We start from the raw sequence: 16,990 nt of genomic DNA on the forward strand, positions 1-16,990 counted from the left end.
AGAATAGAATAGAATAGAATAGAATAGAATAGAATAGAAGATACTTTATTCATCCCACATGGAAATTATTATGTTTTATTAGTAATAGTATTAGAATTATTATCTGTATTTTTAGCAGTATTATTTCCAGCGATACTAAACACTGAATCTATGATTTTTCTTAGTTTGTTTTTGACATGAAAATGGCCAGACGTACAGTATATCGATACAGAATATCAGCTATTTGCAGCTTCACATCAAACTGGCCATTATCGACCTTCAAATACCTATATTGGTCAAACCCTGGTCTGATAAACCTGAAGCTCTTCCTAACCTGCTGCCAAGCTCTTATCATCCTGACAAGCCACCACAGTCGAAACCTTTGATCTTCCTGGCTCACCAGTTATCAGGAACCAGACTACTGTGTGTGTGTGTGTGTGTGTGTGTGTGTGTGTGTGTGTGTGTGTGGAGGCCTGGCCAGTCTCAGCCACGCTGCAGGCCAGTGACAGGTGCTAATGCCAGGGCGAGAGGCTGCACGGGCCTCCCTGCTCCCTACTGTGATAACACTGACCACCACTACACACACACACACACACATACACACACACAAACACAGGGGCTTAGCTTGCTGATAACTTTGCTGCACTTCAGAAACAGGCCCCGTGTGTGTGTTGGATTGATTTTTCAAAGGATTCCCCTTTAGTGCCAGCAGGCCTTCCATCAAAGCCAGGCCTGAGAGCATGTTAGGTGTGTGTCTTGTTTGTGTGTGTGTGTTTGTGTGTGGCAAACAATAACCCTGTGTGTTGCCTTAGAGGTGATATGATGTTATTATGTGCTGCAAGTTGGTTGATTTAATGTTGGATAACTTGGTTGTGTGTTTGTGTGTGTGTGTGCGTTGTGTATATACATGCGTGTGTGTCTTTGTAAAGCCAGAATTGAATTTTCTAGCTGTAACAGCCCATCTGGACAAGACAGCTTAGTGTTATTGAGTGAAGTGTGGCCCGCCAGTTATAAAGGCACAACTTGCTAAAATCTCTTGCTGACCATTTGGCTCAGATTTAGCAAGCTTGTGTGTTTATGTATTTTAAATGTCATTGAATCAATCTTTGTAAGGCTGTCTGTTTAGTCAAAGTGTGTATGTGGGTGTGGGTGTGTGTGTATGTGTGTGTATGCTTGTAAATACGTCATAGTCAGGACCAGGATGTGTTTTTAACCAATCGAGTGGGGACATTTTTGGGAAGTGTGGCCGGGCCTCACAACTACAAAAGCAAAATTGTGTCTTTATCAGTAACGGTTAGGGTTAAGGTGAGAATTAGGGTTAGGTCAAGGTAGATGTTAGGAATCATACACTGGATATCTCACACCTACACCATCTCCAATTTCTCTAGTACTGGTGGCTCGCAAGGTGAGTTTTCAAGAGAAAAGGCACTGGCCCACATCCATGACTTACCTGCCACAACCCTGAAGAGCAACACACCTCGACACGTTAGCGGTTCCCAGTTAAGGTGAAACCATGTGGCGGCCCCTGATGCCCGGGACTGGGTGTCAGGAGCTGTCAGACATGGTCCAGCCTAAAAGAATCACCATGTCCCCTTAGTCTTTACGTTTTGCAACAAATTGGGGCTCTATGTCCGGTCATATAAGCTACACGTATTGCCGGTAGTCACTTTGTTAGGAAGATCAGCCTGTTGTGAGGGTTCTGTCTGGATCACAAAACCCTGCCACCCCTCCCCTGCAGCCTCAAGGCTATGGCAACAGTGGATGACTGTTTGTTGTTACTAATTTATTATTAGTGAAATGAATAAGAAGGAGCTGTTCTCCCTCATGCTAACTGCACCACGTGGGATTGACTTTTATATTCACTGCTTTGTGAATTGTGTTCCTGAAGCACAGTACAGTCAGTTTGGCATTGAGTTAATGGGAGTCCATGTGGCCGTCCTGATGCCCGGTGCTGGGTGGCAGAGACAGTCTTATGGACACGCACCCTCACCTTTTGTCCTTTGTGCAGCGCAACAACATGGGACTCCAATTTTGTTTCTAAAAATATATGGAGCGGTAATTATTTCAGAAGTTTGGTTAAGGTTAGAGTCAGGTTATGTTATGTTGAGCATGTGTTATTTTAATCTTATTCTGAATGGTTAAGTTTAGAGTTTAAATTGGTTTCATTCTAGTTTAAGTATTAATGGTCTGAGTTTGGCTAAGGTGAGGGTCAGGTTAGGGGTAGGGTCTAAAATTCTACTCTGAAAGGGTTAAGGTTTGGGTTTGGGCTGGTTTGGGCCTCTTTTAAGAATAATGTAGGATCTAAGTTTGTTCAAGGTTAGTGCCAAGTTATGTTTTGGGCCTAATATATTATAGTAAACATATTTTGAGATAGTTATGATTAGGGTTTGGATTGCTTTTGGTCTGGTTTAGTTTAAAGGTGACTTATACCAAACTTAAATTGATGGATTTGACAGGGAAAGTGAAACAATGGTGTTTTTTCAATAAGGCAGTTAGAGAAGGGTTAGGGTCAGGTATTTGTTATTTTATCTGTAAAATTAGGGATACGCTGTAGAAAGCTGTAAAAAGAATGAATGAAAGTCAACATAATGTGCTCAAAAAGATGGAAGTACAAGAATTTGTGTGTGCTTCTGTGCGTATGTTTGGTCATTTGTTGATATTCTTTAGCCTTTAGCCAAATACAGTGGTAACATTCATGATTTATGAGCACAGATTCAGTGCAGTCCCAGTGTCACGTCATCCCATCTGGGATGACGTGGTATGAATTAGACTTGGCCACTGCCTATGTACCATAATAAATGAAAACGTGTTCATATAAACTAGAAAATCAGCATTTCCTGAAGAAAATGCGTGTGATTGCTGTCAGCTGACACGCTAATTAGTTTGAATATGTGAAAAAATTTTCCAGAAGCTGAAATTATAAGCATTTGAAAAGGTCAATGTAGTGTAACATTTGGCTGAGTTATATCTGTGTACCGTGAATGAATCTCATTGTCTTTAATGCATCTTATGATTCAGACTATAACTTTGACCATTATGTGGCCCATCACAGTTGATTAGCTTGCCGAAGGGAACATTTGGAAACTCGAATGAAGGTTCTGCTGTAAATTATGGCAATGAAAGTGAAAGTATCTCATTGGCTTGCATACATACTATTAATATTACCATTATGAGGTCATGACCAGGTGATGAGCAGGTTGAAATGAACATTTTTGAAAATCAATGGAGTTTACTATAACAATGAAAAAAAAAAGGACAATGACACTACAGTGTCACTGACCACCATATAAGTCATAAACTAGCCTATATAACATGTCATTATTAGCTCACACACAGCTGAAGATAAAAGAGCTTCTGTTATATCCAGTGGCTGAATGGTAAATAAATAGTAGCGACCAAAGCTAAATGACTTAATTGTATTTTATAACTTGTGTTATCATTAATGAGGTTGTTTTTGTAAATGAGTTAAAATACAATGGCACTGATTGAAGCTCATTGATCTCCATGTGGATTACAACTTAAAAAACAGAGCTGCTGCTGCCTATAATGAATGAATGTTAATGGATATGATCATCATGTCAACATTTTGACATTCATAATGTGGTTTATAACTCAGAAATTGTACATGCCATCAATTGTAAGCTCACTTTTTTCCCATAAAAAGCATCAATAATAATTAAACTCATAGCACACATCTACAAAAAGTTTTGCAGAGCTTGATTTATGGAATGTCTTTGTGGCATAAAAGGAGATACACGACAAAAAGGTACAAAAAATTATCCAGTGCAGTAACTCATCCAGTATGTAAGTTTGTGCAAGTTACTTATTCAGCCTATGTGTCACATTTCTGTTCAACCCAGCAGTCAGTATGTCCTTTGTCCACCCTCTATATTTACCATTCACCTTCTCTCACCTCAACTTTGCTTCCTCCTGCACGCAGACATGCACCCGCACACACACACACACTCACACACACACGCACGCACACACTGATTATCCGGAAGCTGGCCTTTCCAGGAAAAGAGGATCTCCTCTGTCCTCATCTCCGCTGATTCCTTTGAGGTCATCCTGTTTGCCTCTTCACTGGGGTCTTTCTGATACCCACTAGGCTACCAGAGAAACATTTTTCTGTGTTGTGTCTATGAGTCAGTGTGCATGTGTGTGAGACAGAAAAGGAAAAAAAAAAACTAGACCTTCAAATCTGTCAGACCTTTACTAAACTGACTTGTATTTGTGTAGTTTGTCACTAAAGAGGTGTTTTCACACTCCTCTACTGAAGGTGGAGGTGTGCATGCACGCCCGTACAAACCTGAGATTTAGTCATTCCCTGGGCCAACGAGATTTGGTACGTCACAAATCCAGCAGCCAATCAGCTGTCAACTGACACAGTAATGCTTTGCATATCATTAGTGCTAGCCCTGCTGTTCACAGTGCTGGACTGCTGGTCAAAAAACAGCCAAAACTAACTTGAAATGGCTCCTGCACATGAACAAAATTAATATAATATCAGATCACTCCCTTTAGGTTTGGATTCCTCACTTCCTGTGTGGAGAATATTTTCCACCAGTGACCATACTGACACTAAAATTTAATTAGGTCAAACATGGTGAATTTCTGTGTGTCATTTTCTACTTTCTCTTCTTATTTTCTTTTTCCCATTTTGAGATAAAAATCTAACCAAGTGCAGCTTTAATGTGAAAATATTGAGTTTCGTGCTTGTCTGGGTTGACACTGAATCTGGCAACTTCCTGCACACCACGGCACATCCAAATGTTGGCTGGTTGTTTATAAGGAGAAAGGCGATGACATGCGACAAATGTAACAAGCTGGAATTGAAGCGCTGACGTCATGTGTGTGTGGTGTTCTTGAGCCTGCTGAGTCACCAAGACGCTCCAGCACCATTCAGACCTTTATCACCTCTCAGTGCTGGCAGGCAGAGTGACCAGGCCCAATGAACACACTAATAGAATAAACCAGTTGTTTTAGTGTCTGCCTGCCTGCCTGTCTGACTGGCTGAACACACACACACACACACACACACACACACACAAACAGAAACAGGTTGCAGACTTTCTGGCTCCAAAGCGAAAGATCTCTCTGATTGCAGAAATTACAGCAGGCAGATAGAAAGGAGAAAAGATTAAGGTGCAGTGTCGGGTGTGTGGATTTGGTTTGACAGGCATGAAGATTGCATTGTGGGCAGAAGTTGTTTGTGGTCAAGTTTGTTTGTTAGGTGTATGATTTTGTTGCTCCAAACCACCTGATCTCCTGGACTTGAGTGGAGCGAGTGTGTAGCCTTGGGGAATTTGTTTAGTTTGCGGTGAGGTAGGAAAATTTGGCTGACTTATTTAACACAGATAAAAGAGGATATGCATTTTAAAAGATTTGCCTTATAAACCCTTTACCACAAAAAATTACATAAGTGAAGCCTAATCACCTGCAAACCAGCTGTGAGCATCTTAGTAAATAATGTAATAGTGCAACAACAAGGTTATATCCTCAACAAAGAATTAAGACACACTGAGCATGGAACAAGTCCACAGCAAGCAATATGGAGAACTTAAAAATTCTTGGTATATTTTATGTCATATTTTTCATTTCCATTTCAATCTGTCAATCATATAAGCATTACTTTGTTGAAATTGTCGGTTGCATACAATTAACCCTTTGAAACCTGAGCAAATTCACATGATTTCTTTCAAAAACATTGTTGAAATTAGCAAGAACCCCCCCCCCCCCCCCCCCCCCCCCCCCCCCCCCCCCAAAAAAAAACATCATAACATTAGCATTAGCTAAATAAATTAATTAATTAATAATATAAAATTAGAATAAAATTAGCACAAAAAAAATTATATAAAAACAAAACTCTGTGAACTGAATGCAAGTCATGCTGCTCAGAATTTGAAGTGCTAAGATTTTGAGCTCTGAAAATATCCAAACTGGTCCGGCCACTTTGATTTGTTTGACAGTGAATCCTCTTCCCCCGCTTTCCAACACACACACACACACACACACACACATAGCCAGGCTGATGACAGCTTTGTGGAGCAGCAGGTCTGGTGTTAAAAGGCTAACACACGCACATGTCCAGCTGCTGAAGGCCCAGACCTGTTCACTCAATCTGGAATAACATTATCATTGTAAACTCACTGCATTTGTGCAACTATTGGCTCGATATTTCATTTGCCATATAGGTAAGCAACGTATGCTGTGTGCTAGCTAAGTTCAAATCACTAAACCAAGCCAGAAACAAACCAAAAGCCTCGTAAGTCAGAAATGTAGTGACAAACAATTCATTCAGAACTTACCTTGTAGCTGAGTTCAGGCTCAGTAGAACATACTCTATGCTGTGTGTGTGTGTGTGTGTGTGTGTGTGTGTGTGTGTGTGTGTGTGTGTGTGTGTGTGTGTGTGTGTGTGTGTGTGTGTGTGTGTGTGCGTGCAGTTTGTGTGTTTTCAGAGTTTGTATTGACAACATCACCTACTGGTTTTAATTGCATGTTGCACCTTTTTTCAAAAAGAGTTAGTCAGTCACTCAGTCCACTACATCAAGAGATCTTGAGCCGGTACGCTTACATAGCACAGCTTCAGAATACAAAAAAACGATTTATAATTATTATGCCTATACGTTTAAATTTTAAATTACAAGAAAATAAGCGTAAAATGTTACAAAAACAATACATAATAACAAAAAGAAATAAAGTGAATTTGTTAAAAGGGTCAAATAAAACCTTTCAAAACAGAAGCCCACCCACGGTCTTCTGGAATTCAAAAGATTTAATAACACCCGTTTTGTTCTGTCTGTGTTATTGACCGAGTTTTCTTTGCTGCGCTCGGTTGCTTATTTTCCTGTTGCAATCCCTGTGGTTGCAATGGAAACCATTAAAGTTATTAAAGTTTAATTGACTTAACCAATTTCCTCTTCATCAGTGATGCGCCAGTATCATAACATCATCACAAACACCATTTCAGAGCACTAGTGGCAACCTGACCCATACCTTTTACCTTTTACTAAACAGTTCGAACCCAAACCATTAACCTGCAGTCACTGACACAAATTACCAAAAAGACTGGGTAACACTTTTTGGGCATCATTAGTCACACACTCATTATAAGTGCATGATAATTATTAGAATCCAATAATAATAAACAATGTGCAAAAGCTTTTGGGGATTGGATACTTAATAAACTGAGTGCACTGTGTGTGTGTGTGTGTGTGTGTGTGTGTGTGTGTGTGTGTGTGTGTGTGTGTGTGTGTGTGTGTGTTTCAGGGCCGTTTGACGGGCGTGGCGTGACACTGCTGGAAGTGTGCGGCAGCTGGCCGGAGAGTTTCGGTGTGCCGCGGCACAACATGGGCTCAGCGGACGCCGGCGACGAGGGCCTTCGAGAGAGACTGGCCGACGCCATGTCCGAGTCTCCCTCAAGGGACATCGTGGGATCTGCCACAGGTCAGTGCACCATGGACAACACACACACACGCATAAACACACTCTCTCAGGTAGGTAACCACACTGACACTGGATGCAAAGTCGTGGGATATCATGTAGTGTAGTATATCCATATGTTAATTTACACAAAGACACAGGTAATTGACACACACATATGCTCATACACACACGTACACACATACACTACACACGCACACACAATTTGGCATCACCCAGCATACACTGCTGCCTCTCCAGGATGGATTAGCTCACCACCAGTAGGAAACTGTACATGAGTGCATGTGTGGACTTGGCTTTTGCTGTATTTTTTTGCACACCCCGCCTGACTTTGAGTGTCTGCATCTGTGTGTATCTTTGTGTCTTTGTGCCAGCGTCTGTGTGTGTGTGTGTGTGTGTGTGTGTGTGTGTGTGTAGCAGACATGCTGTTGGCCCTGACAGTCCAAATGGTTAACTCGTTTAGGAAGCGGCAGTGCTCTCTCTCTCTCTATCTCTCTCTCTCGCTCTCTCTTCCCCCTCCTTAAGTGAACAAGAGTTCCTTTGATTTAAATGGGGTTGGGGGGGTTATAGCTGTATGGAGAAGTCCAGGGCTAGCCACAGGGGTGGGGGGTGGGGGTATTGGGGGGGGGGGGTCACAAGGCCCTAATGGATTTAGCATCGACTACCCCCCCTCCTCCCCCACCCATCCCTATAGCCATCTCCAGTCCTCTCTCTCTCTTTCTCTCTCTGTTACGACTTAACCTCATTTGTCGCCGTTCATTTACAGCGGCTAAGGTCTCTCTACCTCTTCCTCTCTCTCTCTTCTCATCACTCTTTTCTTTTTACTGCCCATTGCTCACCCCCACCCCTCCCGCACACACACAAGTGACACACACACACACACACACACACACACTTTGTGTCTTCATTAGATTAGCTGCTGGAGACTCCCAGCCACTGGTAGTCGGTCGCCTCTTGTTCCTCTCCTCGCCCCCCTGCCCCGCCCTAGTGGCATCGCAACTCGGCCCCGCAACCCTCCCTCACCATTTTAATGCAATGCAAAATTCATTACTGATCACATTACATCGCCGTACCACCACGCCCTCCACCCCACCCCCCGTACATGCACATTTCCTGCACCTTGGGCCTCTGCTGAAGACATGGTCCGTAGGGAGTGAGAAGGACTGAGCTGTGGTGCTGCTGGTTGGTCGGGTGGTTCCTCCATCCATCCATACAGACCGACGCGCTGTAGGTCAGGTGGGCTAATCTAATCGCACAGCACTTCTGCAGTGTAACATGAAGGAAATGTGTGTGCTGTGGGAATGATGGTAATGTGGAGATCAGTGCCGTCCGCCTCTGATGGGATGGATATGATGCAGTATGAGTTCAGATTTATTACAGAATTGATCGGTCGTACACATGTTGTATGTGAGAACTTAAGAGTAGAATAGAGTTTTCAGATCCCATGGATACTTTTTTTTAAACTTCTACGGCACATATTTTTCTATTTCTTATATATTTTTCAATTTCTTCTAATGCAAATTCTTCTCTTGAGAATTTGAGCTACTGCAACTGACCCAATTTCCCCTCAGGGATCAATAAAGTCTTTCTGATTGTGATCAACCACTTCAGCCCATAAATATTGGCATCTATATCTCTTTACCTGTCTACATCTATCTATCTATTTATATATAAACACATAGATAGACAGATAGATAGATTCCTCTGTGTTTCTTTGGAACTAAAGTGAAACAGAAGAAAGACAGAGTAAGTGGTATATAATAATAGAGAAGCTTAAACTATGGGACAGAATAGTGGAAGAGAAGGAAATGGTTTCGAGGGATGGGTGTTTTTAATTGGCGCTTGCACACACTGGGGATATTATTCCAGAGTGTGGCTAAACCGATGAAAGAATGTGTTTTTGCAAAATTTGTGGCATTCAATTAATTATTCACAGTTGTTGGGATTTCCATGTTAAGACATGCACTTAAAGCGTTTCCGTTGAAAATAAGACTGTACATGGTGTGTTAAAAAGTGGTGTGTGTGTGTGTGTGTGTGTGTGTGTGTGTGTCTTGGCGTGACACTGAGATGGGCAGAGGCAGATGGTATCTTGCTCAGTTTATCCATTTGCTGGGAGCTATGGCCCCAGTCCTTAGACATACAGTGGGAGCTGTTAACATAGACCTTGAACCTGATTTTACACACACACACACACACACTCTCTCTCTCTCTCTCTCTCTCTCTCTCTCTCTCTCTCTCTCTCTCCCTCTCTCGCTCTCTCTCTTCTAAGTTGTTTTCATGCAACTGTCAAGCAATTTTATGCAAACTTTGGAAATGTTACACTCAAAAAAAAAAAAAAAAACAGAAACGTGAATTTGGTTGTTTCCATCAGCTGGGATGAAGTCAACATACAGGTTTCCTGAATGTAAGGGAAAAAAACGTCTTTTACTTTTTTTAAAAAAAAAAAAAAGTAAAAGACATTTTTAAGAGCTGGTTAGTCCAGGTCAAGTTGTTTTTGTTCTTAAATGTCAGGTAATGACACTGTGGCAGGCAGATATTTTACAGGCAGCATTTGGGAGCATCTGATGCCACAAACTGTGGTGCAAAGACATGGAGCCAAGCCTGCTGTTATTTATGAGTCACTGTATAAATGAACACAAACATTTAGTTTTGATATCAGGGAAATGATTATCAGTTTTGCTGTTTCCAATTTGCTTATCCAGGCTGATACATTATAATGCGCCAAAAACAAATACTTGGATGGAAACCCAGCTAGGGACACACTTTGCTCTCTCTCTCTCCCTCTCTGTGTGTGTTTCAACACACACTTGGAGGATCTCAGAGCTGGAATGCTGGCTGATGTAACAAATCACCGTTTCTGACATTCTCCTCCAGCACACACACACACACACACACATGCATACACACACACACACACACACTCTTGCAGATTCACAGGGAAAACAAAGCCTCCAGTCAGGGTGATGGGGCTCTCACGCTAAGGCCGAGACCCAGCGTCGCCAACTCGGAGAGGGCAGGTGACACTCACATAGAGAGATGGATGGATGGATGGAGGCAGAGAAAAAACAGACAAGAAGATAAAGAAGAGGAGGGGAGAGAGAGACAGAGAGTCACTGACGACTAAAACACACTGGGGCTTAAATTAGATTTGGCCCCAATGATATAATGTTGCTAACTGGATTTGGCTTATTGGTGCCTGCCCAACATAAATTCCATTGAAGCCATATGGCTAGTGGACCACTCCTCAACACAACCTGGCTTATCTCAGCTGAGACCAGCCTGAGGAACACTGGCACTCAGATCAGTTTCCTACTTGTATTGTTATTTCACAATGTGCAGTTTTTTTTTCAAGCAGTCTTCTTTTTAGCCTAGAGACGTATAGCTAGTAGAAGTTACTCTGTCAGTGCAAGAAAGTGTAAAAAAGATTTGGTGTGCATGTGCTATTTCAGCTACACCGACTCCCTGGGCCAGAGTTTAGTTGGTTGGTACTGTTTGCCATGCCAGAGATGCCAGACTCAGGGCCCGCCAGACACACCAGCATTTAGACGTGTGTGTGTTTGTGTGTATGTGTGACCTAGGCTGTGTTATCCAAGTATCCATGGATATGGTGCATGAGACAATCAGGAGTGGCAATGACGTTTTCAGGAGCCCCTGGGTGTTTTGATTTTTTTGTTTGTTTGTTTGTTTGTTTGTTTTGTTTTGTTTTGTTTATTGTTTTTTGTTTTTTTGTTAAAGTTTTATTTCTCCCTCTTAACAAAATTCATGTTATTTCTTTTTATTTTATTTATTTAGTGAATTAGTTAGTTATTTAGTTATTTATTTATCTGTGGTAATTTTGTGGTACTTTTCTTGTAATTTAAATATGTATTGATAATTATTAGAACTAGTTTTTTGCATTTTTTTTTCACCTAATTTTCTGAAAATATTTTACAAAATTTCTGGTAAATTTTTTGCTAAATTTTTGATTACTTTATATATATATATATATATATATATATATATATATATATATATATATATATATATATTAAAATGAACATCTTGCTCATTTTCAGGTCATTTTTTTGTTATTTTCTCGTATGTTTTGAAAGAAATCAAGCAAATTACACAGATTTTAAAGGGGCGTTCAAATGCCTTTCACAACCAATTAAACAAACAAGAAATTTAAAAAGAAATTTGACCTTGAGTCAGATCACTTCGGTATTTAATTGTAATAATTATCTTTTTTTTTTTTTTTTTGATATTTTAAATATATTTTTGCCATCTTTTATGTAATATTTTTAGCTTTTGTTTTTGTTCTCTAGATTCTCCTGACCAAAAACATGGAATATGAAGCATGAAATCTGAATGTTGAGACTACATGGTTCTGGTGAATTATGTGCTTATGCCATTTGTTTCTGTCAGTTGAAGCGTAGTTTATCGGTCTTGTAAATGAATATATAGCCCTAAAGTAATCTTCTCATTGTGACAGGAGTTCACTTTCATGATTGAAGCCACAGACTGAAACCTAAAAAAAAAAAAAGAAGAAGTGATGGGATGTGATCATCACGCCTTCTCAAAGCGCAAAGCTGATCTCAGCTTATCACAAATTACGTACTTGTTTATTTTGTCTCCATCTGTGCTACTAAGTGCTCATTCCCTCACTGTTTTGTTGTTTTTCCACTCTATTTTTGGTGTTAAGCTGATTGGGGATTTTTCAGGATTGCAAAACATTCAAGATCTTTAAATTTGAATTTTCATGCCAAAAAGTTACAAAACAAACAAATTAACAAAAAAAATCACAAGGATTAAGTGTTTCGATCTACAGTTTTTGTTAGAGTGGGAAAGCCACCAAGGTGAATCAAAGGACTCTGAATTGAAAGCCACACTAATGAAATTCTTTTCGATGGGCCAGCAGATAAGTTAAGACATGGTGAGGCAAGCTTTATTGCAGGAGTTACAGACCCCTGAAGCAATAATAATCTTAAATATATCTTGCTGATAACTGATTTTTAATAAAAGACCAATATCGGTCCACAGTAATTACAAACCAATATATATCCGCTACCTGTGGCTCCTTTTACAATGCTTCAAATAAATGTACCAAATGTAATGTATTAAGATGTATTAAAATGTCTAAAGTCCAGTTATTAGAGAGCTTATTTTTCCACCATGCAATGCTAGGTTTCTTTGCGCTTTACTTTCATGCTTAGAATAATCCAAAGCAGGGTTAGTAATACAGTCTCATGGGCTTTACTAAACACTCTTGGACTTTATATCCCTTAATATAATTTCCTGGCATCCTTTTTTCTTATACTGCCCCTTTACAGTTTCTATTTTAAATCTGAAATAGACTGCTTTGATCTGCCACAACTTTTCCTCTTTACTTTTGTTGTTAAATTGGGTTTAAGTCAAACTCCAGATTAACTAAAGCGTCTGACCTTCTGAAACTTGCAAATACCCTGATATCAATCTAGTGTCTTATGACTTGCAACAGCATCAGAAGTCTTGGAGGGAAACTGGATAAAAGTCGGGGCTAAGTTGTGCTCGTGTTTCCACCAACGCTCAGTTTGTTTTTCACATTGCTGCATGTATGTGTTGGGTTTAGTTCGTTCAGGTGATTGATTAAGTCGGGGCGGTGCGTGCTGCGGACCACCCACGCCCACTGGGTCGTATCCATCTCTGTTTGTTGGGGTCCTGCTCGGGGAAACTGGGAATAATAGTAATAATAGAGCTGTCTGGACCGCCACAACACTCAACCCGCTCTCTCAGCACCCGACTCAAGGCAAATATTTAGGAGCCTTATCAGCACCAAAAGAGCTGGCAGCTATTCTGTGTGTGTGTGTGTGTGTGTGTGTGTGTGTGTGTACATGCCTTGAGCGAGTGAGCGACAGTGCATGTGGACGTACATACATTTGGGTTTATGTATGTATGGGTGTCTGCATTTATATGTGAGTGTACATATGCATGTATGTGTGTGTTAGTGTGTTTATGTGTGTGTGTGTGTGTGTGTGTGTGTGTGTGTGCATACATCTATGTGCTGGTGTCCATTTGTGGATGTGCACAGTGCATGCGTGCCATAAATCGACCAGTTTGCGTGTGTTTGTACTATATATTTGTTTGCTTGTATATATATACATATTGGTGTGTTTTAATGTGTATGCCTATATGTGTGTGTGTGTGTGTGTGTGTGTGTGTCCAAGTGTGTATGTGCATTTTCCAACAGCAGTACCCATGTCACTGGCCTGCACTACTCCTTATAATGTCCTGATTATTTATGAAGTAGCAGGCAGAGGTCCAAACAGGCCTCTGATTGGCTTCATTATTGGCCGTTTGCTGTTGAAACCCGGTGTGTAGGCTTTTGGCTGGGTTGACACACTGTATGTAGGCTTTGGGAGGCTTCCACTACACGTCTGATGTTATCGCCTCACCGAAAACATTACCTCCGCGGCCATATGTTGCTCTTTGTGTGTACAGTATGTGTGAGAGGGAGAGCAAGTTTGAAATAGGAAATATCTGTTGATGTAATTTGTTGGTGTAGATTGAGGGTTTCCTCAGACACAGGACCGTGTGTGTGTGTGTGTGTGTGTGTGTGTGTGTGTGTGTTCATGCGTATGTATTTGTGAACATGTGTGTGCATGTTGGTTTTAGAGCTTTGCCTAAAACTTTCTTGGAGAGAGAACAGCTCCATGCTGCTTATCTCCCTCACCCCATTTACTAATCAATATTATACTAGACAGCGTTGCACTTCACTAATAGCATGCCATTTCTCCATTTGGCCAAATGTTCTTTTTCCATTTGATAAATGTGTTTATTAAAATAACTTATCAAATATGATACTTTGTTGTTTCAGTGCCACTGGCAACCGCTAAGAGCCTGTACTCTATGCAGCTAAACAGTGCCGGACTCTTGACTCAGTAAAAGCAACATATTACTCATTACTGCTGGTGTTTTCAAAAGAAATTTTGTTGCTCTAGGTATTACCCCCCAGGACGGTACTTCATTACACTGCTTGTTATATAAGTTTTCTGTTGCACTTCTTCAAAAGGAAATTATTTACAACTTCTGTATGTGTGCATATGCATCATTAGGATACAGTGTCGCTGTTCAGTGTTCTTGTCATTTTTTGCTCAGTAAAATTATGAAAGTGAGTGAACATTTCTCCCATTTCCCATCAAAAGCATACTCATACCCAGAGAAAGTCAGCTTTGGATGTCTGTGGGAATAGACTTTTAAACGGTAGAGTTAACATGCCATGGGGTTCAGTACTTACAGGGATAGTTTTTTGTTCTTGTTTTTTTTTTTTTTTTCTGAGTATGCTACCTGGGCGGAAGTCCACCTCAATGTCAGGAGGCTAACAGTTAGCATTTGGAGCATCCAGCCAGTATGCAGCACTCAGTAACAATGAGAGGAAGATAGCACCACTACTGTCCTGCATTACAGCTAGGAGGAGGGAAGAGAAATAATATCAAGGTTTGGCCAAACTATCCCTTTAAATGAACCAGTGTGTTATATCTGCCAAGGATCCATCACACACCCTGTATAAAAAAATATATACACCAGGTTTTTGGGTAATTTCCCTGACAACATAGACCGTCTGTGCCAGTCACTTTAGCATACATTATGTTGAGTGACGCTTGGCTCCATGCTAACACTTTAGCATGCACTGGGTTCAGTGACAGTCAGACACTGGCACTGTCCAGAGTGAAACTGGTAATAAAATATTGTTACTGTTTTTGCATACAGCCTCTAGATTACTTTTTTTTTTTTTTTTTTTTTTTTTTTTTTGAAAATTAATTATTGTGCAGTCAAGTTACAATTAAGTTGACCAATACGACAGTCTACAAAAACACACCAAAACTTGGTGTATTCTCTTAACGACAGCTATAAAGTGCTGCTTCTGTCATTATACCATGCCACTTTGCCAGTGTACCATATAATAGCAAATCCATGTCTGTATGAGCAGTCTTGCAGTCTGAGGTCATGCAAACAAACTATACACAGAAAAAAACACTGGATAATTTTGCCATTATATGAAAATGAATAGGCCCTTTAGTTTTGGCATTATGTAAATCATTCCATAAAAAACTTCATTAATTGGGCTATTAAGGAAACATGGAAACTCGACTGCTCGCCTGTTGCTCATTCAAACAACTGTGATTTAATGGCTATGAAGTGCACTCTGTATTTGAATTGGCTGCTGACTCCATTCACACAAAGCCGGGCTATTATCTTGCCGACTGACTGGTTTCTTTGCTATTCAGGCTTGTTTTAATACACTGATACCCATCGTAAGAGCAACAACACACAGGGAGGGGCGGGGTGGGGTGTGGGGTGTACAGGCCTGGAGGTCCTTCCTTTGCTATCAATCAGTACAGACCATCTGCTGGCTGCAGCACTGCACACACACACAGACACACACACAGTGACACTGACACACACACAAACACGTACACCATTGTGCATGTACATGTGCATGAAGCCTTGCAGGCAAAATGGGAGGCAATCAGCTTCCAGTGTGAGTTAGCTTTATTTTTGGTCCTCTGCATATGTCTTTTTTCATATTTTTCCATGAAATGGGGGGAAAAAGAACTTACAAAAAATGTAATTTTTTTTTTTTTTTTTTTTTAGCAAAATGCAGCTCAATGCTCGCTCGCTTCTGTTTAGGATATTTCGGAGACCCAGGATTTTGTTCTTGTGGAGCTTTTCATTGAAATTGGAACTAGGATAAATCTGAAACGCCAGTTACATCAGAACAAGTTGGAATTACACAGAAGATCCGAAAGCTCTGAAGTGCCACTAAAAAATGGCAGACAACACAGTCAACTGTGAAGAACTGCTTTTCTCTAACTGGATTTTTATTTGAAGAAATGTTCAAATGCAATTTAGCGTTGTGTAGTTTTTACGATGGTATATTTGATGAACAGACCCAGCACAGGCGGTGAAGGTGACCAGCTGTAGCTAGGCTAGCTAACGTTAGCAGCTAATAGCTAATGGCATTGACTCTCGTTAGCAAACCATTTGCCGTCAGTGGACAGATCAATGTTTTTCCGTCTTCCTGTGGGCGTCCAGAACGATGCAACACTCTCTGGAGGAGAGGGAGACTCCAACAGTCAAAGGAAAACTCCATTAATTTTGTATTCGTCTCTTCCTGCCTGGAGAGGGTTTCCCACCAGTCTGTATAACTGAGACCAGAATTCTATTTGGGTGAATAGAATAGCAGAAAATAGACAGGATCTCACTTAGGCCTGGACAATATATCAGTATTATATGAGTATGATCCAATGATATGACCTAAATATTGTCTTTTCCTGATTTTAAAGTCTGCATTGCAGTAAAGAAATGCTATTTTCTGGATATATTAGACTGCCATAGCTGTTTTGTTATCTGCCTCTACCTGCTTGGACATCATATCCACATTAGTGATGATTATTCATGAAACTGTGCAAATATTTGGTGAAAGCATCAACAGTCGTCACTATAGTTTGTCACAATATCAAGATATTCCTGCAGAAGTATTGTGATATTTGAATTTGTCCATAGTACCCAGCCCTAGTCTCTATTAGGGTGGATGAGACACTTCACTCTG

The 16,990-nt window shown here is 40.6% G+C and overlaps 1 protein-coding gene across 2 annotated transcripts in view; it reads left to right on the top strand.

Annotated features, from left to right (window-relative positions):
* bcas3 (BCAS3 microtubule associated cell migration factor) overlaps window positions 1-16,990 on the top strand; it is a 356,333-nt gene that overhangs the window by 317,036 nt on the left and 22,307 nt on the right. For both annotated transcript variants that reach the window (XM_030066285.1, XM_030066286.1), the window contains one exon: window positions 7,249-7,425. In XM_030066285.1, coding sequence (XP_029922145.1) covers window positions 7,249-7,425 — 177 coding nt within the window. The remainder of the gene's footprint in view (window positions 1-7,248; window positions 7,426-16,990) is intronic.

This window comes from Myripristis murdjan, chromosome 13 (assembly GCF_902150065.1).
Source record: "Myripristis murdjan chromosome 13, fMyrMur1.1, whole genome shotgun sequence".
Lineage (NCBI taxonomy): Eukaryota > Metazoa > Chordata > Actinopteri > Holocentriformes > Holocentridae > Myripristis > Myripristis murdjan.